The sequence below is a fragment of the Mesoplodon mirus genome (genome assembly GCF_964341445.2).
Source record: "Mesoplodon mirus genome assembly, chromosome: 7".
NCBI classification, from domain to species: domain Eukaryota; kingdom Metazoa; phylum Chordata; class Mammalia; order Artiodactyla; family Ziphiidae; genus Mesoplodon; species Mesoplodon mirus.
In genome coordinates, this window is record NC_138983.1 from 111,666,168 (window position 1) to 111,693,382 (window position 27,215).

The 27,215-nt window shown below is 33.6% G+C and overlaps 1 protein-coding gene across 1 annotated transcript in view; it reads left to right on the plus strand.

Moving 5' to 3' along the window:
* Window positions 1–27,215, plus strand: part of DYNC2H1 (dynein cytoplasmic 2 heavy chain 1) — a 400,170-nt gene that overhangs the window by 68,232 nt on the left and 304,723 nt on the right. Inside the window, exons 37-47 of the mRNA XM_082626481.1 lie at window positions 6,766–6,965; window positions 7,802–8,066; window positions 9,376–9,583; window positions 11,975–12,104; window positions 14,917–15,072; window positions 16,734–16,993; window positions 17,839–18,085; window positions 19,364–19,515; window positions 20,724–20,868; window positions 22,884–22,986; window positions 23,518–23,685. Coding sequence (XP_082482607.1) covers window positions 6,766–6,965; window positions 7,802–8,066; window positions 9,376–9,583; window positions 11,975–12,104; window positions 14,917–15,072; window positions 16,734–16,993; window positions 17,839–18,085; window positions 19,364–19,515; window positions 20,724–20,868; window positions 22,884–22,986; window positions 23,518–23,685 — 2,034 coding nt within the window. The remainder of the gene's footprint in view (window positions 1–6,765; window positions 6,966–7,801; window positions 8,067–9,375; window positions 9,584–11,974; window positions 12,105–14,916; window positions 15,073–16,733; window positions 16,994–17,838; window positions 18,086–19,363; window positions 19,516–20,723; window positions 20,869–22,883; window positions 22,987–23,517; window positions 23,686–27,215) is intronic.

The following is a 27,215-nucleotide window of genomic DNA, read 5'->3' on the forward strand; positions in this document are numbered from 1 at the left end:
CTTTGGGTAGGATAGTCATTTTCACAATATTGATTCTTCCAATCCAAGAACATGGTATATCTCTCCATCTGTTGGTATCATCTTTAATTTCTTTCATCCGTGTCTTATAGTTTCCTGCATATAGATCTTTTGTCTCCCTAGGTAGGTTTATTCCTAGGTATTTTATTCTTTTTGTTGCAATGGTAAATGGGAGTGTTTCCTTAATTTCTCTTTCACATTTTTCATCATTACTATAAAGGAATGCAAGAGATCTCTGTGCATTAATTTTGTATCCTGCAACTTTACCAAATTCATTGATTAGCTCTAGTAGTTTTCTGGTGGCATTTTTAGGAGTCTCTATGTATAGTATCATGTCATCTGCAAACAGTGACAGTTTTCCTTCTTCTTTTCCAATTTGTTTTCTTTTGTTTCTTTTTCTTCTCTGATTGTCATGGCTAGGACTTCCAAAACTATGTTGAATAATAGTGGTGAGGGTGGACATCTTTGTCTTGTTCCTGATCTTAGTGGAAATGCTTTCAGTTTTTCACCCTTGAGAATGATGTTTGCTGTGCGTTTGTCATATATGGCCTTTATTATGATGAGGTAGATTCCCTCTATGCACACTTTCTGGAGAGTTTTTATCATAAATTGATGTTGAATTTTGTCAGAAGCTTTTTCTGCATCTATTGAGATGATCATATGGTTTTTCTTCTTCAGTTTGTTAATATGGTATATCACAATGATTGATTTGCTTATAATGAAGACTCCTTGCATCCCTGGGATAAATCCCACTTGATCAGGGTGTATGATCCTTTTATTTTTATTTATTTATTTATTTATTTATTATTATTTTTTTTCTGTACGCAGGCCTCTCACTGTTGTGGCCTCTTCCGTTGCGGAGCACAGGCTCCGGACGCGCAGGCTCAGCGGCCATGGCTCACAAGCACAGCCGCTCCGCGGCATGTGGGATCTTCCTGGACCGGGGCACGAACCCATGTCCCCTGCATCGGCAGGTGGACTGTCAACCACTGTGCCACCAGGGAAGCCCTGTATGATCCTTTTAATGTGTTGTTGGATTCTGTTTGCTAGTATTTTGTTGAGGTTTTTTGCATGTATATTCATCAGTGATATTGGTCTGTAAATTAATTTTTTTTGTAGTATCTTTGTCTGGTTTTGGTATCACGGTGATGGCGGCCTCAAAGAATGAGTTTGGGAGTGTTCCTTCCTCTGCAATTTTTTGGAAGAGTTTGAGATGGATGGGTGTTAGCTCTTCTCTAAATGTTTGATAGAATTGACCTGTGAAGCCATCTGGTCCTGCACTTTTGTTTTTTGGAAGATTTTTAATCACAGTTTCAATTTCATTAGTTGTGATTGGTCTATTCATAGTTTCTATTTCTTCCTGGTTTAGTCTTGGAAGATTATACCTTTCTAAGAATTTGTCCATTTCTTCCAGGTTGTCCATTTTATTGGCATAGAGTTGCTTGTAGTAGTCTCTTAGGATGCTTTGTATTTCTGTGGTGTGTTGTAACTTCTCCTTTTTCATTTTTAATTTTATTGATATGAGTCCTCTCCCTCTTTTTCTTGATGAGTCTGGCTAATGGTTTATCCATTTTGTTTATCTTCTCAAAGAACCAGCTTTTAGTTTTATTGATCTTTGCTATTGTTTTCTTTGTTTCTGTTTCATTTATTTCTGCTCTGATCTTTATGATTTCTTTCCTTCTGCTAACTTTGGGTTTTGTTTGTTCTTCTTTCTGTAGTTCCTTTAGGTGTAATGTTAGATTGTTTATTTGAGATTTTTCTTGTTTCTTGAGGTAGGCTTTTATAGCTATACAGTTCCCTCTTAGAACTGCTTTTGCTGCATCCCATAGGTTTTGGATGGTCGTGTTTTCATTGTCATTTGTCTCTAGGTATTTTTTGATTTCCTCTTTGATTTCTTCAGTGATCTCTTGATTATTTAGTGACATATTGTTTACCCTCCATGTGTTTGTGTTTTTTATGTTCTTTTCCCTGTAATTCATTTCTAATCTTATAGCGTTGTGGTCAGAAAAGATGCTTGATATGATTTCAGTTTTCTTAAATTTACTGAGGCTTGATTTGTGACCCAAGATGTGATGTATCCTGCAGAATGTTCCATGCACACTTGAGAAGAAAGTATAATCTGCTGTTATAGGATGGAATGTCCTATAAATATCAATTAAATCTCTGGTCTATTGTGTCATTTAAAGCTTCTGTTTCCTTATTTATTTTCACTTTGGATTATCTGTCCATTGGTGTAAGTGAGGTGTTAAAGTCCCCCACTATTATTGAGTTACTGTCGATTTCCTCTTTTATAGCTGTTAGCAATTGCCTTATGTATTGAGGTGCTCCTTTGTTGGGTGCATTTATATTTATAATTGTTATATCTTCTTCTTAGATTGATCCCTTGATCATTATGTAGTGTCCTTCCTTGTCTCTTGTAACATTCTTTATTTTATAGTCTATTTTATCTGATATGAGTATTGCTACTCCAGCTTTGTTTTGATTACCATTTGCATGGAGTATCTTTTTCCCTCCCCTCACTTTCAGTCTGTATGTGTCCCTAGGTCTGAAGTGTGTCTCTTGTAGACAACATATATATGCATCTTGTTTCTGTATCAGTTCAGCAAGCCTGTGTCTTTTGGTTGGAGCATTTAATCTGCTCACGTTTTTATTAATATCATGTAATTATCAGTATGTATGTTCCTATGACTATTTTCTTAATTGTTTTGGGTTTGTTTTTATAGGTCCTTTTCTTCTCTTGTCTTTCCCACTTAGATAATTTCCTTTAGCATTTTTTTTAGAGTTGGTCTGGTGGTGCTGAATTCTCTTAGCTTTTTCTTGTCTGTAAAGCTTTTGATTTTTCCATCGAATCTGACTGAGATTATGCCGGTAGACTAATCTTGGTTGTAGGTTCTTCCCCTTCATCACTTTCAGTATATCATGCCAGTCTCTTCTGGCTTGTAGAGTTTCTGCTGAGAAATCAGCTGTTAACCTTATGGGAGTTCCCTTGTATGTTATTTGTCATTTTTCCCTTGCTACTTTCAATAATTTTTGTCTTTAATTTTTGCCAATTTGATTACTATGTGCCTTGGCGTGTTTCTCCTTGGGTTTATCCTGTATGGGACTCTCTGTGCTTCCTGGACTTGGGTGGCTATTTCCTTTCCCATGTTAGGGAAGCTTTTGACTATAATCTCTTCAAATATTTTCTCGGCTCCTTTCTCTCTCTCTTCTCCTTCTGGGACCCCTATAATGCGAATGTTGTTGTGTTTAATGTTGTGCCAGAGTTCTCTTAGGCTGTCTTCATTTCTTTTCATTCTTTTTTCTTTATTCTGTTCTGTGGCAGTGAATTCCACTATTCTGTCTTCCAGACAATCCGTTCTTTTGCCTCAGTTATTCTGCTATTGATTCCTTCTAGTGTAGTTTTAATTTCGGTTATTGCATTTTTCAATCTGTTTGTTTGTTCTTTAATTCTTTTAGGTCTTTGTTAAACATTTCTTGCATCTTCTCAATCTTTGCCTCCATTCTTTTTCCGAGGTCGTGGATCATATTCACTATCATTATTCTGAATTCTGTTTTTGGAAAGTTGCCTATTTCCACTTCATTTAGTTGTTTTTCTTGGGTTTTATCTTGTTCCTTCATCTGGTACATAGCCCTCTGCCTTTTCATCTTGTCTATTTTTCTGTGAATGTGGTTTGTCTTACACAGGCTGCAGGATTGTAGTTCTTCTTGCTTCTGCTGTCTACCCTCTGGTGGATGAGGCTATCTAAGACGCTTGTGCAAGTTTCCTTATGGGAGGGAGTGGTGGTGGGTAGAGGTGGCTGTTGCTCTGGTGGGCAGAGCTCAATAAAACTTTATGTCTCTTGACTCCTGATGGGTGGGGCTAGGTTCCCTCCCTGTTGGTTTGTGGCCTGAGGCAACACAACACTGGTGCCTGCAGGCTCTTTGGTGGGGCTAATAGTGGGCTCTGGGCGGGCTGTCGCCAAGGAGTACTTCCGAGAACTTCTGCTGCCAGTGTCGTTGTCCTCATGGTGAGCCACAGCCACCTACCGCCTCTGCAGGATACGCACCAACACTAGCAGATAGGTCTGGTTCAGTCTCTCCTGGGGTCACTGCTACTTCCGCTTGGTCCTGATGTGCACACTAATTTGTGTATGCCCTCCAAGAGTGGAGTCTCTGTTTCCCCCAGTCCTATCAGAGTCATGCCGTCAAATCTCGCTAGTCTTCAGTGTCTGATTCTCTAGGAATTCCTCCTCCCATTGCCGGACCCCCTGGTTGGAAGCCTGACGTGGGGCTCAGAACCTTCACTCCAGTGGGTGGACTTCTGTGGTATAAGTGTTCTCCAGTCTGTGAGGCACCCACCCAGCAGTTATAGGATTTGATTTTACTGTGATTGTGCCCCTCCTCCCGTCTCATTGTGGCTTCTCCTTTGTCTTTGCTTATGGGGTATCTTTTTTGGTGAGTTCCAGTGACTTCCTGTTGATGACTGTTCAGCAGTTAGTTGTGATTCTCATGTTCTCGCTAGAGGGAGTGAGAGCACGTCCTTCTATTCCCCCATGTTGGTTCAGCCTCCAAAATTACCCTTTTAAAGAAATATTTTAAGATTACAAAAAAGTACCTTTTTTAGATTAATTAATTTATTTAAGCTGCTCTGGGTCTTAGTTGCAGCATGCAGTATCTTCATTGTGGCATGCGGGATATTTTTGTTGTGGCATGTGGGCTCTTTAGTTGTGGCATGTTGGCTTCTTCGTTGTGCCATGCGGGCTTCTTAGTTGTGGCATGTGAACTCTTAGTTGCGGCATGCATGTGGTATCTAGTTCCCTGACCAGGGAATGATCTCAGGCCTCCTGTGTTGGGGAGTGTGTAGTCTTACCCACTGGACCACCAGGGAAGTCCCTAAAATACCTTTGAGAAAAGGATAATTTTAGATTTATTACAGTAAAGTTGCAAAGTTAGCATTTCCATCATTTCCCTCTTATTTGCTGTGGTACCTTTGTCAAAACTGGGAAACTGAGGCTGGTACATTACTATTAACTAAGCTCCATACTTTATTTGGATTTCACCTTCTTTATCATTAATGTTCTCTTTCTGTTCCAAGATTGAATCTAGGTTGCCATGTTGCATTAAGTTGTCATGTCTCCTTAAGTCTCCTCTGCTCTGTGACAGTTTCTCAGTCTGTTTTTGTATTCATGACCTTGACAGGGTCCTAGTCAGATATCATGTAGACTCTTCCTCAGTCTGGGTTTTTTTTCTGATATTTAACTCATGATTTGATTGAGTTATGAACATTTGTAAAAAAATACTGCAGAGGTGGAGTGCCCTTTTTAATTCATTTTAGTGGGTACATAATAACTATTTGATATCACTGGTGATGTTCACCTTCATTACTTATGTTAATGTTTGCCAGGTTTCTCTATTGTAAATTTGTTATTTTACCCTTTCCCTACTCTCTTCTTTGGAAGCCAGTTACTAAATCTAGCTCACCTTGAAAGTGGAGAGGCAAGGATTAAGCTCCACCTCTTAGAGGGGTGGAGTATCTGCATATATTATTTGAAAGCTTTCTGTAAAGATTTGTCTCTTCTTTTCCATGATGTATTTATTAAATCATTTATTCAGATCAGTATGGACTCATGCATATTTTTTTATACTTTACCACTTTTTTCCCCATTTATATAAAGTAAGTTATTACCCCCACCAATTGATGTTTGCCTTCATGAAAGGCTGAATATTCAGCCTCTAGGTTGCTATTAAAATTTAAGTTAAATCACCATGAAAATAAGATAACATAAGAAAAAGACTACATGAAATTACCTATTTGGACTTTAAATGATCAAAATATACATCATAAAAAGGAAACCACAGCTTTTTTATTAGGTTGGCATATACCAGGGCAGATAGGTATTTGTTGAAGTACTTAGATTACCATTTTTCAATTGTCTCTCTGGTGATTTTCATGAAATATATAAACCATACCTGTAGTAAATAAAGATGGATTACTTATGAGTTCAGTGCTTTAAATAAACTCTAGTGCAGCCAAGCCTCTTTATATATATTTAAAGATAGAAATATTAAACAATTATAGAGAAATACCATACTAAAAATAGTTTCTTGCCTTTATATAGGTGTCTGATCAATTAATAGCTAATATCCTTGAAAAAATAAGAATCTGGCAATATTAGTATTTACATTTGGTTTAAGAATAGATTTATGAATCAGTTTTCAGCAACACTGGTCAAAGATTTTTGCTCAGTTTGTTAGTTTTTAGTTTTAGGACAAAAATCTCTGTGAGGCAAATATACTGGTGTATTTGGAAAGATACCTAAATCTGGAATTAAATCCCACCTATAATACTTCATGCTGTACTCTCTCAGATAAGTCATTTAAACCCTTAGAGACTTAATGGTCTCATGTGTAAAATTGGAATAATAATAGAAATACTTCCTTACTCTATACAGTTGTTATAAGGATTACATCAGAATGGTAAAGTACTATGCAAAGAAATGTGTTAATGATTTTTATTATTAATTAAAGTCTGGGTACCCTGGGATTCAAATTCTATGAAAAATAGTCCAAAACTCAGTAATACTTGTTTTTCAGCAGTTAAAAGATAGATAAGTAAGCTTGCCAATTCACATGATAGCATATGTCTTTAAATGTTACTAAATTCTAGTGTATCATTTAATTACTAATAATGCATATCAAGGCATGTAAAAACTTTTTATAGTCATTAGATTCATAACTAATAATTTTAAAATGAAACTTTTTCTCTAGTTAATGAAAGTCATATTGTGGTACAAGCACTGAGGCTTAATACAATGTCAAAGTTTACATTTGCTGATTGCACTCGGTTTGATGCACTGATTAAAGATGTGTTTCCTGGAATTAACTTTAAAGAAGTAGAATATGATGAACTGAATGCTGCATTAAAGCAAGTCTTTGAGGAGGCCAATTATGAAATCATATCCAATCAGGTAACTGTCAAGAATACTTCATAATATATTGATCCTTTCTCCTAGTTAATTCTTTATTAAGTATCTTTATCTTTTATCTTTCAACTTATCTTTCATCTTTCAACTTAAATCTTACTCACTTATGGAAGCCTTCCCTAATTTTCAAGTCCAAATTAGGTCCCCTTGCTATGTGCTTTCCTTACCTTTGTTGTATATACATATTTAATGTTTAGTTGCACACTTGATTAATATTTGATTAATATTAATATTTGATTCTCCTGCACCAGGTAGTATTCTCCATGAAAGGTGGGATCCATGTCTGTTTTACCATTTTATTCCTAGTGCCTGTTACGGAGCCTGGCACATAATAGATCCATCATATGTGTCTTTGATAGTTGATTATGTATGATTTAGTTTAACTTTGACAATTTCTTAGGAGAACTTCACTTTAGTAGGTCTTTTTATGTAGCACAAATACATGTTCAAAATGAATACATTTTCCTCAGGTTTTTTTTTGCAGAGAGACAGGGTATAAATGAATGAATGAATTAGCAAAGTGAATAAAATATTGAGTATATTTTATTTGAATGAGTGAGTGAGTGAAGACAATAGTGAACATATTGTATTGTCAACTTGGAAAGCATGCTTCTTTTTTTTAAAGAAATATGAATTTAAAGATCATGTTGTAAATATATTCAGATTTATTTAGTAATTCTTTTATTTAAGGCTTTATCTTCCACTGAAGAAATAAAAGGCTTAATTTATGTTTGAAATAGAACAACTATTATCGAATGAGAGTAGAACTGTGTATGATTGTACACTATAAATCATATATGAACATGTTTCTTTTCTACTAGATCAAGAAGGCTTTAGAATTGTATGAACAATTACGCCAGAGGATGGGAGTTGTTATTGTTGGTCCAAGTGGTGCTGGAAAATCAACTCTTTGGAGAATGTTAAGGGCAGCACTTTGTAAAATTGGCAAAGTGGTAAAACAATATACCATGAATCCCAAAGCTATGCCTAGACATCAATTATTAGGCCATATTGACATGGATACAAGGGAATGGTCTGATGGTGTTTTGACAAATAGTGCTCGCCAAGTAGTTCGAGAACCTCAAGGTTGGTCTCTATTGTGTGATTCATTGATTTATTTAATAATTTTTAGGGGATGATAGAGGTTGTCTATAATGCTATCCTTTTCAAGTCTTATACATGACCATAAACTGCCGTATAGTGATCTACTTTGATATTTTACTTTGGAGGGGTGAAGACATGCTATCATTTTTACCTGTTACTCCATAACAACTTTTATTATAATAGAAACTCAGAGTAATCTGGGTGAAACGTAGTTTACAGCTAGATTAATTTACTGAATAAACATAATATCTTTGATTGCTGAACTGATATTATAATACCTCATAAATAAGCAAGATAACAAGTTTTTTATTTGGGATTAAAATTGGTATGTGTGTCTGAACTTATCAGTTTGAATACAGTGCTTTCAATAATTTTGAAAATTTGAGTCATAAAATAGTAGACTTTCTGGTCTAAATTTTTTGGCTTGGTGTTTAACAGAATTCTTGGTCAGACTCCCTACTTTTTGTTAGATCATAATTTAATTAATAGTTGTTTTTCTAAGCCAGTGAATGAAAGGTTTAGAATGTCTTAAGACATTGGAAGGAATTTTCAGTGTATAGTGTCTTCATTTTCAATGTAGTTGATATTATCACACTAAATAAAAACCAGATATACCTGTACTTGGTTCTCACACTTTTATGGGTGATATTTTCTTCTTTGAATTGTTTCAAAGGTCCAAGAACAACTTGAAACCACTTTCGTCTTAGGAAATATATATTAAAAACAGTTTGTTTTGGAAAGACTTGTGTACACAACTTGTTCACTGCTTCTCCCCTCTGAAGTCACCTTTTTATATATCAGAGAAATTTGGTGGTGGTGTATTTTTTATTTCTCATGTAGGACACTAAAGGGTAGGTTTCTCATATTTTCTAAAAGTGCTATTACATAGGAAGCATTCATACATTCTAATGACATGGTAGAAGATAAAAGTCTAAGGAATATCTCACAAGCTTGTGGAAATAGAAATACCTAGGTCTTGCAAACCATGTTTTCTTTTACTGAGATTCCAGTTCTGTATGTTCATAGATAAATAGAGCCTTATTACAGAGTATATAACTGGTCTCTGACCAGCTGAGCCAGGACTGCCCATGGGTTCTCCACACATTTGTATTGTGTAAATTCACATGAAAAATTTCAACTTGTTCAACTTTTTGTTCTTTATATTCGGCTTCAGAAGTATAAAATAATATGGAAATTACTTCTAAAGAATAAGTGATAATTATTTTATTCTTTATTTTTAATTATTATCATTGCATTTATTTTTATCTCTACTTTTTTTGTTTGAAAATAGATGTCAGCTCATGGATAATCTGTGATGGTGATATTGACCCTGAATGGATAGAATCTCTGAATTCTGTTCTGGATGATAATCGACTACTCACTATGCCCAGTGGAGAAAGGATTCAGTTTGGCCCAAATGTTAACTTTGTATTTGAAACTCATGATTTAAGTTGTGCCTCACCAGCCACAATATCTAGAATGGGAATGATCTTTCTTAGGTGAGAGCATTTGCATACATTATATTAGAATATTCTTAATTATTATTTTGGTTTCACAGCTAAGTGAAATAAGTGATGTATGGGTAATGTGTGAATATTTGTTTTCCTCATTCTTATTAACTTCTTTTTGTTTGTTTGTTTGTTTGTTAGGTTTTAATTCATTCAGAGAGTTCCTGTTTATTGCAGTTGAATTATTTAAGCAGTGTAGTTGTATCACGATTACTAAATAATTATTTTTTGTTTACTTAAATGAAACAGCAAGTATTTAATTTGTTTTCTTCTTTTTTCTATAACTTTTATTTAAATATTATGATTGAGTTCAGAGAAGTTTTACAGGTTGGAAACCTCTTTACTTAATATTTTCTTTCTTCAGTGTATTTGGAAGAGGCTTGAAGAGCAAAAATAAATAACGAACTGATTTTAGATTTCATATACAGTAGTCACATACTAGAACATGGATATTTGAGCCAGTTTCTTCCCAAAATGAGTAATTAGAAAGTTTTCTTTTGCCTTTTGAATTTATGTTTTAGAGTTTGATTTTTATCGGTCTATATAAAGTTCTCTACTCTTTTAGAATCATTTGAAACCATTTTTGATGTTATATGACACATGATAGGGTTATCAAGTTCATTCAGATTGTTTCCAAAATTATTTAATTGCTTACTTCTTTGATAATATTGTAGGAAACATTTATATTAAACTAGCCATAAACTCCCAATTAATATTTTGAGGTGTTAATTATTTAAAAAATAATACAACATTGGGTTTATAGCTTTTATAGCAGTATCTCACACAATTTATCTTATTTATTCAATGTATTCTTATAATCTTGTGAGAAAAAATAGGATAAAAGGGAAGTTTATCACTAAATTTTAAAATATTTATTGAATGCCCATTACCTATATGATGTTAAGTTAGGCATTTTAGGAGAGACAGCAAGAAAGGAGTAAAGCTAACAGTTATGAAGGGCTTATATTTATGAAGAGCTTGTCTTTATGGAGCATACGTTCACAAAGGAGATAATATAAATATAACAGCAATTATAATATAAGCTAGGATATAAATGAAATAAGGGGTAAGTAGAATGCCATATTGTAGAGCATTATGCCTGTATAGCCGCATGTTGCTGTAGAGGATTTGAACATTGTTGGTGAACCAGATATTGTTTGTGAGAGGCATAATGAATATATATGATTTCATGTAAAATACAAAAACATATTAATTATTTTTCGTTGCTTTTTTATTAACTTGTACCTTAGTTTTAGGTTTTATTCATTTCTTCAGCAGATATTTGCACTTGCGATGCAATAGGCCAAATGAGGACCTTTTAATAATGAAAGAGAATGCTATTAATTATGCTGGGATAACTGATATAAATCAAGATTGTCTTAGACAAACCAAGACATGTAGTTGCCGTGGGCACTGAGGAGATACTGTGACAACAAAGTCTTTATTCTGAAGGAGTTTAGCATCTTTGCTTTGTCTGTTTTGAGCTTATCAAATGTAGTTTAAATATTTACCTTTGATCTTTTCATTTTTTCTTTTGCTTATTAAACTGGTTAGAAATATGGGAGGAGAAATTCAGGAACTCAGTATTTACTCATGTTGCTATGAAACACTGGTAGAAGATGGGAAAAATGATAAAATTGTGAGCCCTTGTAACTTCTAAAATTATTAATTATGAGTTGTTTTTACTATAATTTTTATAAATATGCAACATATAATTTTGAATAAGATGTCTATATTATGTTTAATTTCAATCATTTGATGTTACTCATATAATTAAATGCTTTGCTAAAAATTATATTTTACTTTAGGATGATCTTCTAGTTTCAGTAGTGGCATGGGAATTTAGGTGTTTGGCTTTTTTGGAGACAGAGAAAAAGAAAAAGTACTTTTAAATATCTGCATTAAGATGCAGTGCAACTTGAAGTTTAATGTGCATTTGAATCACCCAGGGATATTGTTAAAGTGAAGATTTTGCTTCATTAAGTCTGGGATGGGACTTGGGATTCTGTAGACCACACTTTGGGTAGGAAGGGTTTAGACCAGTTCTTGGCTAGCTTGTAGATGTGTAAATCTTCTTTAATCTATACTTATGATGATATAGATGAAATTTATTTGCTTTATTTTATAGAAAATGACATATATATGATACTATATATACCTGTATTGTGTATATATGTAGAAGTAATGTATACACACAATATGTGTATATATGTAGAAGTAATATATACACACATACATATACGGAAGTAAATAAAGTGAATTCTTATATAGTAGCAGATAGAGTACATGTGTAGGATGTTTATTGGAGCAGAAATTTATTTTGAAAGTAAATTCACAATTTCTTTCTAAATAGTTTCTTACATGTTTGTTAATGTGTTTCAGTGATGAAGAGACGAATCTTAATTCTCTGATAAAATCTTGGTTGAGGAACCAGCCTCCTAAATATAGAAATAATCTTGAAAACTGGATTGGGGATTATTTTGAAAAGGCTTTACAATGGGTTCTAAAGCAGGTAAGATAATTATAATATTTCATAATTATTTAGGCAAGAAGTATAATGATTGAGTGTTGCTTACATTTAACTGCCTTTTAGTATAGGAGCTCTGACAGAATATGAGGGTGGAGTGAGGGGTAGATGTCTTCATTGCTGTCCCACTGTATTTCATGGTATAACTTTTTATTGTGTTAGTCTTAAAACACTTGAATTCGTCTATCCACGATACCTGGCACTGCTTGCCTAAAAATCTTGAACATTGGAATGCCTTTCTAAGTTTTACTAGCAAACCCATCTTGCTGTCACATTTTACTGTGTCAATAAATATCTGCATATATTTCATGCTAAAAATAATGACAAGTTAATACTAAAGTAGAGAAAGAATGGTGAGTTATTTATAACATTATTAAAACATTTGTTTATTCAACAAAAATTTATTGAATATCTAATAGACGCCCTAGACAAGACTTTGCGAGGCGAACGTTAACAGGACAATCACTATCCCTGCGAAGGGTTTGTCTCATGGGGGAAAATGACATGTAAAAAGATAATCACAATATAACAGGATGAAGAGAGTATTGCCTTCTAGGAAAATTTTTAAAAAGGAGATCACATTTAATTTTGAATTTGAAGCATGAATAGAAGTTTAGTGTGCAAAGAAGACAATTTTCATGTATCTACATGATTTTTTCAAATTTTCTTGGTTTTTCTTTTATGTCATTGCTTTTATAAAAAACATGAACATATAAAAATGGAGGAAATAAATAGCAATGAGGGTTTTTTTTTTAAGTATCTGATTATTAATCTGAACTTGATTTAGAGGTCAGTACTTGGGGTTGAACAAATCACGTAGAGAAATGGCAATCTCACTTTAGTTTTCTAAACTTTTTTTGTAAGGATGAATGATGGAGGAATAGGGATTTGGGAGGAAATGACACAAATGAGATAGGTTTTCCCGGAGACTTCAGGGAAGAACCACTCCCACCAGCCCTCAGTATGACTGAGCTGTCTACCTCTTTGTGCTTCTGCAGCAGTGTACTGTGTCCTTCAACTATATTATAATTGCTTTCATTCAACTATAAGCACCTTGAGGGCAAGGACTAAGCCTGTTATAGTCCTTGTTGTATCCCCAGAACCAAAGTTTGTTAATAACAGAGTAGTGAATCAGAGTACATGAGCTTAATTAAATACCTGATGCCTATGTTTGTAGCACCTTTTCAGTAGGTGTGTTGTTATTTCATTAATATAAAACATACAAAGCCTAACAAGGCTCTCCAATGCAAATACCTTGAGGTCATCTACTTGCATGCTGTTAATGTTAGAATGAGAAATAGAATACTAAATAGAATGTATTGAAGAAAAGGGGTTTGTGACTATAGAAATGATAACAGGATAAGATTATTAAACCATAGAGTGGATACCAAAGATTCAGTTAGAAAATAAACTAATTCTGTTCTGAGGTCAGTTCCCTGTTATTTTTTGAAATTTTTTTAATGTGTTGAGTGTTCCTTCTTTCTTTATTCTGTGCTTTATTCACCATGTTCAGATTCTGAGAGATATACTATAATGAATGCTCTAGTCAAGTGCTGATTTTATTTATAACTAGAGCTTTACTTTCTTGTATTTAGCAAATCAGGCAATCTAGAAGAAAATATGTAGGTTTCCTTTATCTTGCCTTTAAAGCCTAGAACTCTTAGTATGGCCTAAGCCATTGGATTTCTACTCATCTCCTCCCTTTTTCCCATTTTTCCACCTATTTCTCCATTCTTTGAAAAATATTTATTATGCAGGCAGAGTGCTTTTTAAAAAAATGTAAATTGGGTCCTTTTATTCTCTTAACGTTTAAAGGCACTGAAAATAAAATTTGCACTCCTTACCACGGCCTATACAGTTGCACATACCCTGGCCCTTGCCTACCTTTCTGACTTGAACTGCTCTTCCTTTGCTTACTCAGGCATAAGCGTCTTTTAATTCCTTAACTGCGCCGGTGGCTTACTATTGCATATGCTGTGTTCTCTGCATGTCAGATAGATCTCATTCTTTTAATGTTAGCTTAAATGTCACCTTTTTCAAAGAGACCTTGAGCCCTCAATCTGAGTTATCCTTTCTCAGAATACACTCTTCCTCTGCTCTATGGCTTCTGCCACAACGTGTTAACCATCTCCTCTACTAGACTTGACTTCCATTAAGACAAGTGCTCTGTTTAATTCACCTTTTTAAAAAAATACCTAGCACCACATACAGATCCTAATGCATAATTGATTCTCAGCAAATACTTAGAGAAGGAATGAGAACGCTTTCCCCTTCTAACTCCCTGGCAGTTACACAGGGCCCCAGAGGTCCACAGATCAAAATCATCTACACCACCGGAGTCCAAAAGTTTCATTTTAAAATTCTGCGTAGAGAAAAAGTTCCAAATTGTTTTTAAGCCTGCTTTTACTTTTCTTTCTTGTCCAGAGCCATTAATCTAGCCTTTGCCTCTAGCTTCTTTTCTATCAGCAAGTGGAAATGAGGGACTATTACTTTTAGACCAATGCTCATTGACTTACCTTTTTTTTTTTATATTCTTCAGGTTTAGGAAGTAAACAAACTGTGTATCTCTTTGAGGAATTCAGCACTTTCAGCTAGAAATACACAATTGTGTTTTTATGATTACTTTTTATTTTCAAAGTTTATATATATAAATTGAAATCTAAACTTTCTATAACTTGAGAAGGGGGATTAATTTAAAGATTATCCTTGACAAGATAAGTAAACATCAATCTGTGTATGGTTCTAATTTACTGGTTAATATTTACCTTTTGCCTGTAACATGGATTTTAATCAACAGAATGACTATGTGGTAGAAACAAGTTCGGTTGGGACTGTGATGAATGGTTTATCACATCTACATGGATGCAGAGATCATGATCAATTTATTATTAATCTCATAAGGGGGCTAGGTGGAAATCTGAGCATGAAGTCACGTCTGGAATTCACCAAAGAGGTAATACACATTTAAAGCCTATGTTTAGTCAACATTTTTTGTTAATTTTCATTGATCCTTGGTATAGAACTTTAAAATTTTGAAATTATGCATTTAATACAATAATAATGCATTTATATACAGATCTTCCTCGAATTATGATGGGGTTACATCCAGATAAACCCATCATAAGTTGAAAATATCCTAAGTCGAAAATGCATTTACTACACCTAACCTATCAAATATCATAATTCAGTCTAGCCTGTCTTAAAGTACTCAGAACACGTACATTAGACTACACTTGGGCAAAATCATCTAACACAAAGCCTATTTTATAATAAAGTGTTGAATAGAATGTAATTTCTTGACTGTTAAACAGAAAGTGAAAAATAGTATGGTTGTAAGCATATCAGTTGTTTACCCTGGTGATTTTGTGGCTGACTGCCCAAGCTGCAGTTTGCTGCCACTCACTGCCACTGCCCAGCATCACAGGAAGGTATCTTACCACATTATCACTAGCCTGGGAAAAGATCAAAGTTCAAAGTACGGTTTTTACTGAATGCGTATCACTTTCGCCCTATTGTAAACTTGAAAAATCTTTAATTCGAGCCATTGTAAGTTGGGGACCGTCTGTATAAGTACATAGGTACATATATACTTATTTTCTCCTTTGAACTAGTGTGTAATATTTTATGATATTAAAATTTTACAAAATAATATTTAATAGGCTAAAGTTCTGACTATACCTTTTTTGTTAGATATTTTTGATACTTAGCTATGTAAATAAATATAATTATTTTATTAATTTTTAATCTTAAAATAACATATTTTTAATCATTTTTTTTTAACCAGAAGAGTTTTAGCAGTTAGGAATGCTTGGATGGAGTAATCATTATAAATCTTTTCTTTATTAAATGCAAATGTATATTTCAGCCATGTTTATAAAACTAAATTCTACATATTAAGGAATTTCTTCCTATTGGCCTCTGTTGAAATAATTGAACACATATTCCTTTGGGTTGGCTCCAACATATTTTTCTGCATTTTTATCCCTTTGTTTCATTGATATCACCATTTATTGCTTTCTCTGTTCTGGTTTTCTTTCCATGGCTGTTCTGTTGCCTCTGTTACCAGATGCTTCTCATTGCTACCACTCAATGTCATATTATATGCTGCTTTTAAGCAGAAATTTTATTGCCAAAGTTTAGACTAAAGCTGTTGAAGAGTGGCATTAGGGGCTAACTCTCTGCTGTGTATCTGTGCAGATAACAGTTTTTCGTGTAAGAAAGAAGAACAAGTTGAGAGCAGTGGTAGTGACAGTGGAATGTTCAGTACCAAAATGTACTGGAAATGAAAGGTCTAGGAGTCCTGCATTGTACAATTTGTAATTTAGTGTTCATAAGAATTCAGTTAAAAGTTGAATATATTTGTACAACATATGTGTGAACCAGATGACTTTTATTTGCTTAAATGATCATTCAGAGAGTAATGTTTCAGATAAAATGTTACTATAATTATTAAGGATATTAGGTAAGTTTAGTGCATGTGAAGTTTTTTTTTTTTTTTTTTTTTCTTTAAATAAGATGATTCTCTTTGGAGCATTTACTTTAAAGAATTAAAATTTCACATACTCTGTTTGGAGCACTGTATATGAAAATCTTTCACAACTTTTTCCTCTTAAGGTTTTTACTTGGGCACGAGAATCTCCTCCGGACCCTCACAAACCAATGGACACCTACTATGACTCCAGTAGAGGACGATTAGCATCTTACGTGCTGAAGAAGCCAGAAAACTTGACTGCTGATGATTTCAGTAATAGCCAAACTCTTCCAGTCATTCAGACTCCTGACATGCAACGAGGTCTAGATTATTTCAAACCTTGGTTAAGTTCTGATACTAAACAGCCATTTATTCTTGTCGGACCAGAAGGATGTGGCAAAGGGTAAGAATAGAAAAATGTTAATCGAGGTGCATATTGTGGATTTATGCTTCTCTCCTGTTTTAAAATGACTTAACAGCTTTTGTTACCTTTTTTTTTTGGTTAAAGTAGCATTTACATTTTCATGAAGGACTCTTTATTGTCACTACTTGTAAAGATAATATGACTATAGAGAAAAATATGTCCTTTTTTCTGCCAAGTTATGTGTTTTCCAATGGAATTAGAAGAAGATACTCTGAAAAAGAATCTGTGCGTACAATCATAAAAAATGAATATCTGATGTACTCGCAAACTACTATATGCTGTAGTTATAAAAAATGAATCTTGAAGTTAGCTATTTAAAAACAGCTTTTAATTCAGTGGAATTCAACCTATTTTTAGTGCCTTCTGAGTGTAGTTTTTTGGAAATAAAGAAATATGGATTATTATTTTCACATTTCTAGTAAGACTTAAACAATTCTGTAAAGTCATAGTAATTTTTTTTTTAACTTGGAGGACTTAATATTTTAAAATCTTTCCTTCAACTGTGGGGAAACAATACTTTTTATGCATACTTTTTCAAACTGAATTATTTCTGTGAACTGTGATTTTTTTTTTTTTTTTTTTGCTGATAGAGTCCCAAGAATACCTTAAAATATGAATTATTTTTTTTTCCAGTCTAAAATTTAGAAAGCTTACCTTCATAGCTATGGATAGTTATGGAAACCATATATATTTTTACCACTTTTCCCTTAAACATCATACGTAATTTAGAAACTGAAATATTTAAAAATAGAAATTTTGTACTGAGTATAAAAAGTATTTTATTGGTTGCATTTACGAAGTCAAATGTTTTATATCTTTCTCAGGATGCTGCTCAGGTATGCCTTTTCCCAACTCCGGTCCACTCAAATTGCTACAGTTCACTGTAGTGCACAAACTACTTCTCGGCATCTCCTGCAGAAACTGAGCCAGACTTGCATGGTAATCAGTACTAATACTGGCCGAGTGTATAGACCAAAAGACTGTGAGAGACTTGTTCTGTACTTAAAAGATATCAACCTACCCAAGCTTGATAAATGGGGGACCAGTACTTTGATAGCTTTCCTGCAGCAGGTGGGTCTTATCACTTGAAGTGTTTTGATATAATTGGAAACAATTTAATTTCATTAACTCTTCTTATAGATAGCAAAGCTGCTTTCCTTTTTAGGGCTAGTTTTATCTAGCATGTGTCATGGAAATTAAACTCTTGAAGCATCTCACACTTGTTCCAGGGCTACTTTCTTTGATCTTCCTCCATCTAAAAATTAGTATTACATCCAGATGATATATGACAGGAATAAAAACAACCTTTACCCCACACCATTTACCTACCCTTTATTCCTAAAAAATGGAGGAAAGCAGAAGCTGGGGATGGTGCTGGAGCTGGGGAAGTTTTTGCTTCATTCTTTTAGGTATGCATTCTTCTGAGAGCGGTTAGACTTCCTCAGTCATGCTTCAGTCACTGTGGAAGATTTTTTTTACTTTATGTGATTTACATCACATTAGAAACTCTAAATTCTAAATTAGAGCTTAATATACTCATATTGGTTCACATTTTGCTTTCTATATAACTGCAGAATATAATAAAATATTTATAGAAAAAATATTATCCTTATATTTTTCCTGATTTCTTTCACTTTTTATAAATTTAAACATTTTTTTTTTTTTTGCGGTACGCGGGCCTCTCACCGCTGTGGCCTCTCCCGTTGTGGAGCAAGGCTCTGGACACACAGGCCCAGCGGTCATGGCTCACGGGCCCAGCCACTCCACGGCATGGGGTATCCTCCCGGACCGGGGCACAAACCCGTGTCCCCTGCATCGGCAGGCGGACTCTCAACCACTGCACCACCAGGGAAGCCCACTTTCACTTTCTTTTTTGATAATTGCTGGTGGATTTATACTATCACCTGGATTTTAATATTTATTTGAAAAGCATTTTAAAAAATGAGGATAATTCAGCTAACATTAATTGAACAGAGTCTTTTTAAAATTAAAAAAAATTATTGGAATATAGTTGATTTACAATGTTGTGTTAGTTTTTGCTGTACAGCAAAGTGAATCAGTTATACCTATACATATATCCACTCTTTAGATTCTTTTCCCATATAGGTCATTACAGAGTATTGAGTAGAGTTCCCTGTGCTATACAATAGGTCCTTATTAGTTATCTGTTTTATACATAGTAGTGTGTATATGTTGATCCCAATCTCCCAGTTAATCCCCCCCCCATTTCCCAGTAACCATAATCCTCTGATGATGATTGCATTTGGAAACAATTGAATTTTATGCAAAATATATCATGATTAGAAAATCTTAAGCATAAAACACTTAAATATATTTATTTTCAAATAGGTATTGACATATCAAGGATTTTATGATGAAAATTTGGAATGGGTTGGTTTAGAAAATATTCAAATTGTTGCTTCTGTGTCAGCTGGAGGAAGACTGGGAAGACATAAGCTTACTACCAGATTTACGTCTATTGTTCGTCTTTGTGCTGTAGAGTACGTATCATTGTATTAAAAGATTTTTTTGACTTGGGGAGACATACATTGCATTTTGTGAAAGGTATATATTAATGATACTACTTCAAAATGTAGAATATAAAAATAGTCAAACTTAAGCTCTGATGTTATTTTTTTCCTATCCTTCCTAAACTGTAGGCAGTAATTTAGGGTGATGAAGGCTTTAATCAATACTTGTTATATATTAGAAATAAAACAGAACTGCTTTGTATTGTCTCTAAATGTCAATCTCAGGAATCTGAATGGTGGGTTTTAGATTTAAATGTTTTATGGGTTATTTAAAACAAAAATACAATCAAATTCTATATAGATAACTAAAAATATAGTTTAAATTTTAACGAAGTAGAGTTAGGTCATTTAGTGGCTTATAATATTAATTGTAACATACCCATCCATCTCCATGGTCCATAATTGTTACATGGACTCGAATTTTATGATGCTACATCCTCTGTTATACTTTGCCTTACAAAATCTTGTTTTTGTGCTTTCATGATAAACTACCCCCGTCTATTAACATTCTTCTTTTAGAAATGTTACAGCAACCAATTAAGCTGTACCGAAATAGATTTTGCTTAGGGAGAAACAGGTTGATTTTATTTGTTGCTTTCTACTTCTGTAGTTCTAAGGTGGATTACTGCTCTTTGTACAGACTATACTTAATTCAAAATACTTTTTCTTAAGCAGAATTTTCCTTTGGCCCTTTCTAAAGATCAGTGGTCTTTTAAACAATTATGTTTTTAAGTAATTTCATTGGAATCCTCTATTAGAATCCTTAGTATTTGAAAACAGATAATTAGGGATCTGATTTAGTTGAAGTAACAATAGGGACTGTGAGCCTGGCCTTAGCCCTTGAGTAAACCTTGGACGTATTTAGGCCTTACAATTTGAAAACCACACAGTTTGAAAACCATTGCTATAACTTAACATTAAAATAATAATTTAGGGGACTTCCCTGGTGGTCCAGTGGTTAAGACTTCGCCTTCCAATGCAGGGGGTGCAGGTTCGATCCCTGGTCAGGGAGCTAAGATCCCACGTGCCTCGTGGCCAAAAAACCAAAACATAAAACAGAAGCAATATTGTAACAAGTTCAATAAAGACTTCAAATATGGTCCACATCTAAAAAAATCTTAAAAAAGAAATAGTTTAGAATGTTGATTTATTTCAACTTCTTATATGCTTTTTTTTAGTTACCCAGAAAGAGAGCAATTACAGACAATTTATGGAGCATATTTGAAACCAGTTCTACATAAAAATCTGAAGAATCATACTATTTGGGGTTCTTCATCAAAAATTTATCTCTTAGCAGGATCTATGGTACAAGTGTATGAACAGGTATATATTCACTTACATTGTAGTTTTCATGTCTATTGGTATTACTCCCAACGGGCTACCTTTAATCCTGATTTGTGTTGATGCTCAGCTTTTCTTTTCCTGTCATTTATTATACTTTTCTACTGGAGAGTGACTCTGTGAGGATAGATGCTTGTGTGTGCATTATTCATTATTGTATCTTCTGGCATAGTTTCTTTTTTTTTTTTTTTTTGGCTACTGGCATAGTTTCTAATAGACACCCAATAAATATTGAATGAATAAATCAGTGGGTAGATGGTCATTCTGCTTTGATTTCAAATTTAGCTTATTTACAGTGGGGTTCATCTTCTTTCCAAAACTAGATCTTTCTCCTGACTTCTATCAGTTTCTGTCTTTCAGGCTTCAAACCCAAGAGTAGTTCTTGATGTTTATTTCTTTCCCTTTATCTGTGAGGAAGTGTCTAAAATACTCTGATAAAGTGGGGTGATACTTGAAAATAGGCATTAAGGATGCAGAAGATATTTATTGAGTACCTTCTCTTTCCAGTGCTAGTTCTAGGGATATAAAGATGACTGAGTTACTATTCCCTAGAAATGCACAGTCTAATGAGGGACCTGATCATATAAATAAACTATTAATACAGTGTAATAAGTCTATCAGTAACAATATGCACCAGTTACAGAGATAGCATGGAAGAGGGAGTGAATAGCTTTGTTGTGTGTGCTAGATTTTTTATTTTTTTTAACATCTTTATTGGAGTATATAGTTGCTTTACAATGGTGTGTTAGTTTCTGCTTTATAACAAAGTGAATCAGCTATACATATACATATATCCCCATATGTCCTCTCTCTTGCGTCTCCCTCCCAGCCTCCCTATCCCACCCCTTTAGGCGGTCACAGAGCACCGAGCTGATCTCCCTGTGCTATATGGCTGCTTCCCACTAGCTATTTTACATTTGGCAGTGTATATATGTCCATGCCACTCTCTCATTTCGTCCCAGCTTACCCTTCCCCCTCCCCATGTCCTCAAGTCCATTCTCTACATATGCATCTTTATTCCTGTCCTGCCCCTAGGTTCTTAAGAATCGTTTTTTTTTTTTAGATTCCATATACATGTGTTAGCATATGGTATTTGTTTTTCTCTTTCTGACTTACTTCACTCTGTATGACAGACTCTAGGTCCATCCACCTCACTACAGATAACTCAATTTTGTTTCTTTTTATGGCTGAGTAATATTCCATTGTATATTTGTGCCACATCTTCTTTATCCATTCATCTGTCGATGGACACTTAGGTTGCTTCCATGTCCTGGCTATTGTAAATTTTAAGAGGAGATGAAATGTGGTCTAAGTTTTGAAAAATAAAGAGAAATTCACAAAGTGGCTGGAGGTGAAAGAGAGTCTTCTTGGGTAAAGGGAATAGCATGTGAAAGTTATGGAAGTGTTTGTGGAGGATGCTTTTTATAGTATTGGAGTAGAAGTGGGGAAAGATAAAGCTATGTTTTTCTAAATTAATTCAAATGTTAGGCAGTCAAGGCCAGAATAAGAGCAGTAGCTCCATCCGTAGAGAGGAAGGGAGAGGCTCTTCTCTTGTTGGTTATATGTTGAATTGTGGCACTTTGATTTGTTAAAAGTTCAATGATTTCTTGAACATAAGATAGCTCTGTGGGTCCCACCATTATAAAATGGGTCTGTCTTACACCCATAAGCACGTTGGAATTATAACTACCATTTTATAAAATTTAGGTTAGCTTTCCTTGAATTCCTTTCTTTAGCAGGGCTTTTAAACCTTTCATTTTATTTTTTTCCATGGACCTTTGGCAATTTGTTGAAGTTTATGAACAACCTCTCTTAGATAATGTTTTTAAATGCATAAAATATAGAATACAAGATAACTGAGGAAATAAGTAATATTGAAATACAGTTCCAGCCACTGGTAGAAATTGACATTCCTATGAATTTAAGGTGACTGAAAAATTTATAGCCTGATTATATATTTAAAAGAGTAGACAGATCATTTACTATATTTTTTTCAGGTGCGGGCCAAATTTACAGTTGATGATTATAGCCACTATTTCTTTACTCCTTGCATCCTTACCCAGTGGGTTCTTGGCTTATTCAGATATGATTTAGAAGGAGGTAAGTTTTGCTTTTATGATTTCAAATCACTTATCTCTCTTTAGAATGTCATATTGTGTGTGTGTGTGTTTATACTGTATATTATATTTGTAATAGACAAATGAGTATTGTAATTATAGTATTTTAAAAATTAAAATGTTAATATTAAATTTAAACATGATATTAAAATTATGATATTTTATTATGCTTCCTCTCCTAAAGTATGATTGTCACTATTAAAACTTGATTTGGGAAAAAATGTAATTGTTATCCTTTGTAGCTAAAGCATGTTTAATATGCTCTTGGGGATTGATATTTTTATTGAACAACTAGAGATTATAGTGTTTAACATATCCTTTAAAGAATCAAAAAAGTTTACCGACTCATTAACAAAATGAATTTTAACTCTTTTTCCCTTTATTCTATTTATCTGATGCCAAAATAATGGTATGTAGATTCTCATTCTTTATTTCTTTCTAATATTTTGTTGAAACAGACCATTTTTAAATCATTGGAATTTTATTATAATTAAAGAAAATTTTGCCTTTTTAGGATCCTCAAACCATCCTCTAGATTACGTATTAGAAATTGTAGCATATGAAGCGCGGCGCTTATTTCGTGACAAAATTGTTGGTGCAAAGGAACTTCATTTATTTGACAGTATTTTAACATCAGTGTTTCAAGAAGACTGGGGCTCAGATGTACTAGACAATATGGCAGGTAATATAGTTACAGAGTTTATGTAAATATATAAAAGTTATGAGAACTTTCAGTTTTTTTCTTACTGATAGCATGATTTCATATATCTAAACAAATGAAAACTTTGGATAATTTATATATGTATTACTGAATCACTTTGCTGTAGAGTAGAAATTAACACAACATTGTAAATCAACTATACTTCAGTAAAATTAATTAAAACAAAACCCCCAAAACTCTGGATAATTTTAATGTTTTTACTGTAAGAGGATGCTCTGTTTTCTTTGCTAGATTTCAATAATTATGTTCCAAAAAAAATATGAGGACGATAATTATTTTCTTGGAAACGGTTGTTCAGACCATAGTGTTTAACATTTGCAATTCAAAATTGTATTTCTTGAAGGACTTTTACTAATAAAAATAGCCATATATGTGTGATATTTAAAGATCATAGTGAAAATCCATATTTGATTATAATGAACTTTCACTTGAGAAAGTGACTCATTCCTGTCACTACTCATAACGTCATTAGCACAGAACTTCTTATGTACCCTCTTATTAGCTTCACCCATTATTATGATAAACAAAGCAAAGCACCAGTCAAAGGAGCTATGTTGCATTTGCAACTATTACTGCTTAATGACCAATTTGCATTATGAAATGCTGTGGGAATGATGCATATAAAATGAAAATCAACATGTTGAAAAGGCCTTTGACAGAGGATGACTATAATATGGAACTCTTTCTTAATAAAACTGCTTTCAAGCTACAAAATGAATTTCTATTCTATTAGAGTGTAAAGCAAGCCTTCAAAAATATTTCATATAATACATTATGTTGTATCTTTCTAGATTTGATATTGGTTTCAGGGTCATAATGATGTAAGCCAAGGGGAGTCTTGAAGGTGAAAAGGATATTAAGATGGATAGAAGGAATTTTCTAGGTGCTGCTTGAGTTTTAGAATCAGGAAATAAGTTCAAAAGAACCTAAGACAGGATGAAATGCTGAGAGAAGCCTGTTAATAGTTCAAAGTCGGCTTGATTTTGAGTGAGGTTTTATGTCATTGTGGCGTGTAGTTTTCATGGCTTAGCATGGAGAGGCTCTTGTTCTAAAATGCTGCCATGTTTCTCAGTTTAAAAATTGAGTTAATAGTGTCTTGTCTTGCAAAGAAAGTGACATATCCTTTGGGCATTAGATAGTATTAGTGTCTTATCTGAATTATCTAGAATTTGCTATCTTTTAGAGTCTCCTATGTAGGACTCAATAATATTTTTTTCTCAGTATTTTACTTTTTAATGAAGGGTTGTATTTTTTAAAAAATACAGGCTTGATATATGTTAGATCCAGGCAAATATGATTTTCACATAGTAGAATATTAAGAAAAAATTATTAAGAAAAATTTTGGATACTTAAAAATTTTAAGTATCCAAAATTAAATTTTTAATTTTGGATACTGAAAAATAAACTAGATACATTCTTGTGCTTAAGAAACTTGTAATCTAATGGCAGATACAGATGTGAAAGTCCTTGCTTACAATGATAACTATTGCTAATATGTTTAGGTGCCACAAAGATTTATGCAAATGGATGGTTAAAATGGTAAATACAATAGAGCATGAAGTGTTTTACAATTAATATAACTTTTATGAATATATTTGGGATAAATGCTGGATATTAGGGGTGTAGAAGAATAGAGACTAATTCCTTTTTGAGGAAGTTACTTTGAAATTTTTTAAAATAAATTTTTTATTTTGAGATAATTGTAGATTCATGTACAGTTGTAAGAACTAACAGAGAGAGAGCACATGTACTTTTTACTTGTTTTCCTTCAACTCTGGCAAAAATAGTATCATATCACAACCAGGATATTGACATTGATACAGTTAAAATGGATCAACTCCTCTTCCATCCCCTGGAAACCACCCATCTTTTCTGTGTTCAATTTTGTCATTTCAACAATCTTATTTTCAATCAGAATAATTCTCTGGAGATATATGCAGGCTCTTGAGTGTTTCAGTAGTTTGTTCCTTTTTATTGCTGAGTAGGTATTATATTTAGACATGCTACCATTTCTTTCACCATTTACTTGTGGAAGGGCATCTGAGTTGTTTTCAGGTTTTGGCTATTAAGAGGAAAGCTGCTATAGGCATTTATGTGCAGGTTTTTGTGTGGAGATTTTTGTTTCTCTGAGATAAATGCTCAGTAATGCAGTTGCAGGGTTGAATGGTACTTGTATGCTTAGTTTAAAAAAAAAAAAAAAAACCTGGCACACTATTTTCTAGAGTAGCTGTATTTCAGTTTACATTTACATCAGCAATATACGAGTGATCCAGCTGCTCCACATCCTTGCCAGCATTGGGTGTTGTCAGTATTTTTTTATTTTAGCCATTCTGATAAGTGTGTACTGATATGTCATATTGGTTTTATTTTGCATCTTGCTGACAGCTAATGAAGTTGAACATCTTTTCATATGATTGTCTTCTGTATGTCCTCTTCAGTGAAATGTCTCTTTGTGTCTTTTGTCCATTTTCTAATTGGATTTTTTTTAATATTGAGTTTTTAGAGTTCTTCCTGTATTTTAGATACTATTCTTTTGTCACATATGTGGTTAGCAAATATATTCTCCTACTGTGTAGCTTGTCTTTTCATCTTCTTAATAGAGTCTTTTACAGATAAAAAAGGTTTTAGTTTTATGAAGCTCAATTTATTAATTTTTCTTTTTAAGGATTTTTTGGTGTCAAGTTTAAGAACTCTGTCTAGTCCTAGATTTTGAAGATTTTCTCCACCTTTTTTTCCTAAATATTTTATAGTTTTATGTTTTAAGTCAGTGGTCCATTTTGAGTGAATTTCTGTGTAAAGAGTGAGACTTAAGTCACGGTTCATTTCTTTGCCTATGGTTGTCCACTTGTTCCAGCACCACTTGTTGAATAGGCTACCCTTCTGCCTTGAATTGCTTTTGCACATTAGTCAAAAATTAATTGTGTAACTCTGTTTCTGGGTTCCTGATTCTGTTCCATTGATGTATATGTCCTTCTGCCAATACCACACTGAGTTGATTGCTGTAGCTGTATAATAAGTCTTAAAATTCGATTGACTGATTCCTTCTTTAAAATTGTTTTAGCTATTTGCCTTTCCATATAAATTTTAGAATAATCTTGTATATATAAACAGCGTTGCTGAGATTGTGGTAGGAATTGTATTAGTTCTGTATATTGGTTTGGGAAGAATTGACCTCTTTATTATGTTGATTTTTCCAATCCATGAACATAATATATTTGTCCATTTATTTAGATACTCTTTGCTTTTTTTCATCAGTGTTGTATTGTTTTCAGCATAAGTCCTATAAGGTATTTTGTTAGATTAACACCTAAGACTTTAGTTTTTTTTTGAGCAATTACAGGAAATCAAACTGTATCTTAAAGGATACAATTAAGTGAAGAAGAGGGGAAGGGCATTCCAGACAAAGGAAAAAGCATATGCAAAGAATCAACGGTTTGAGAAAACTGGGGTATATATTGGAGTACAGAGGGAGATAAGAGATTCAAGCAGTC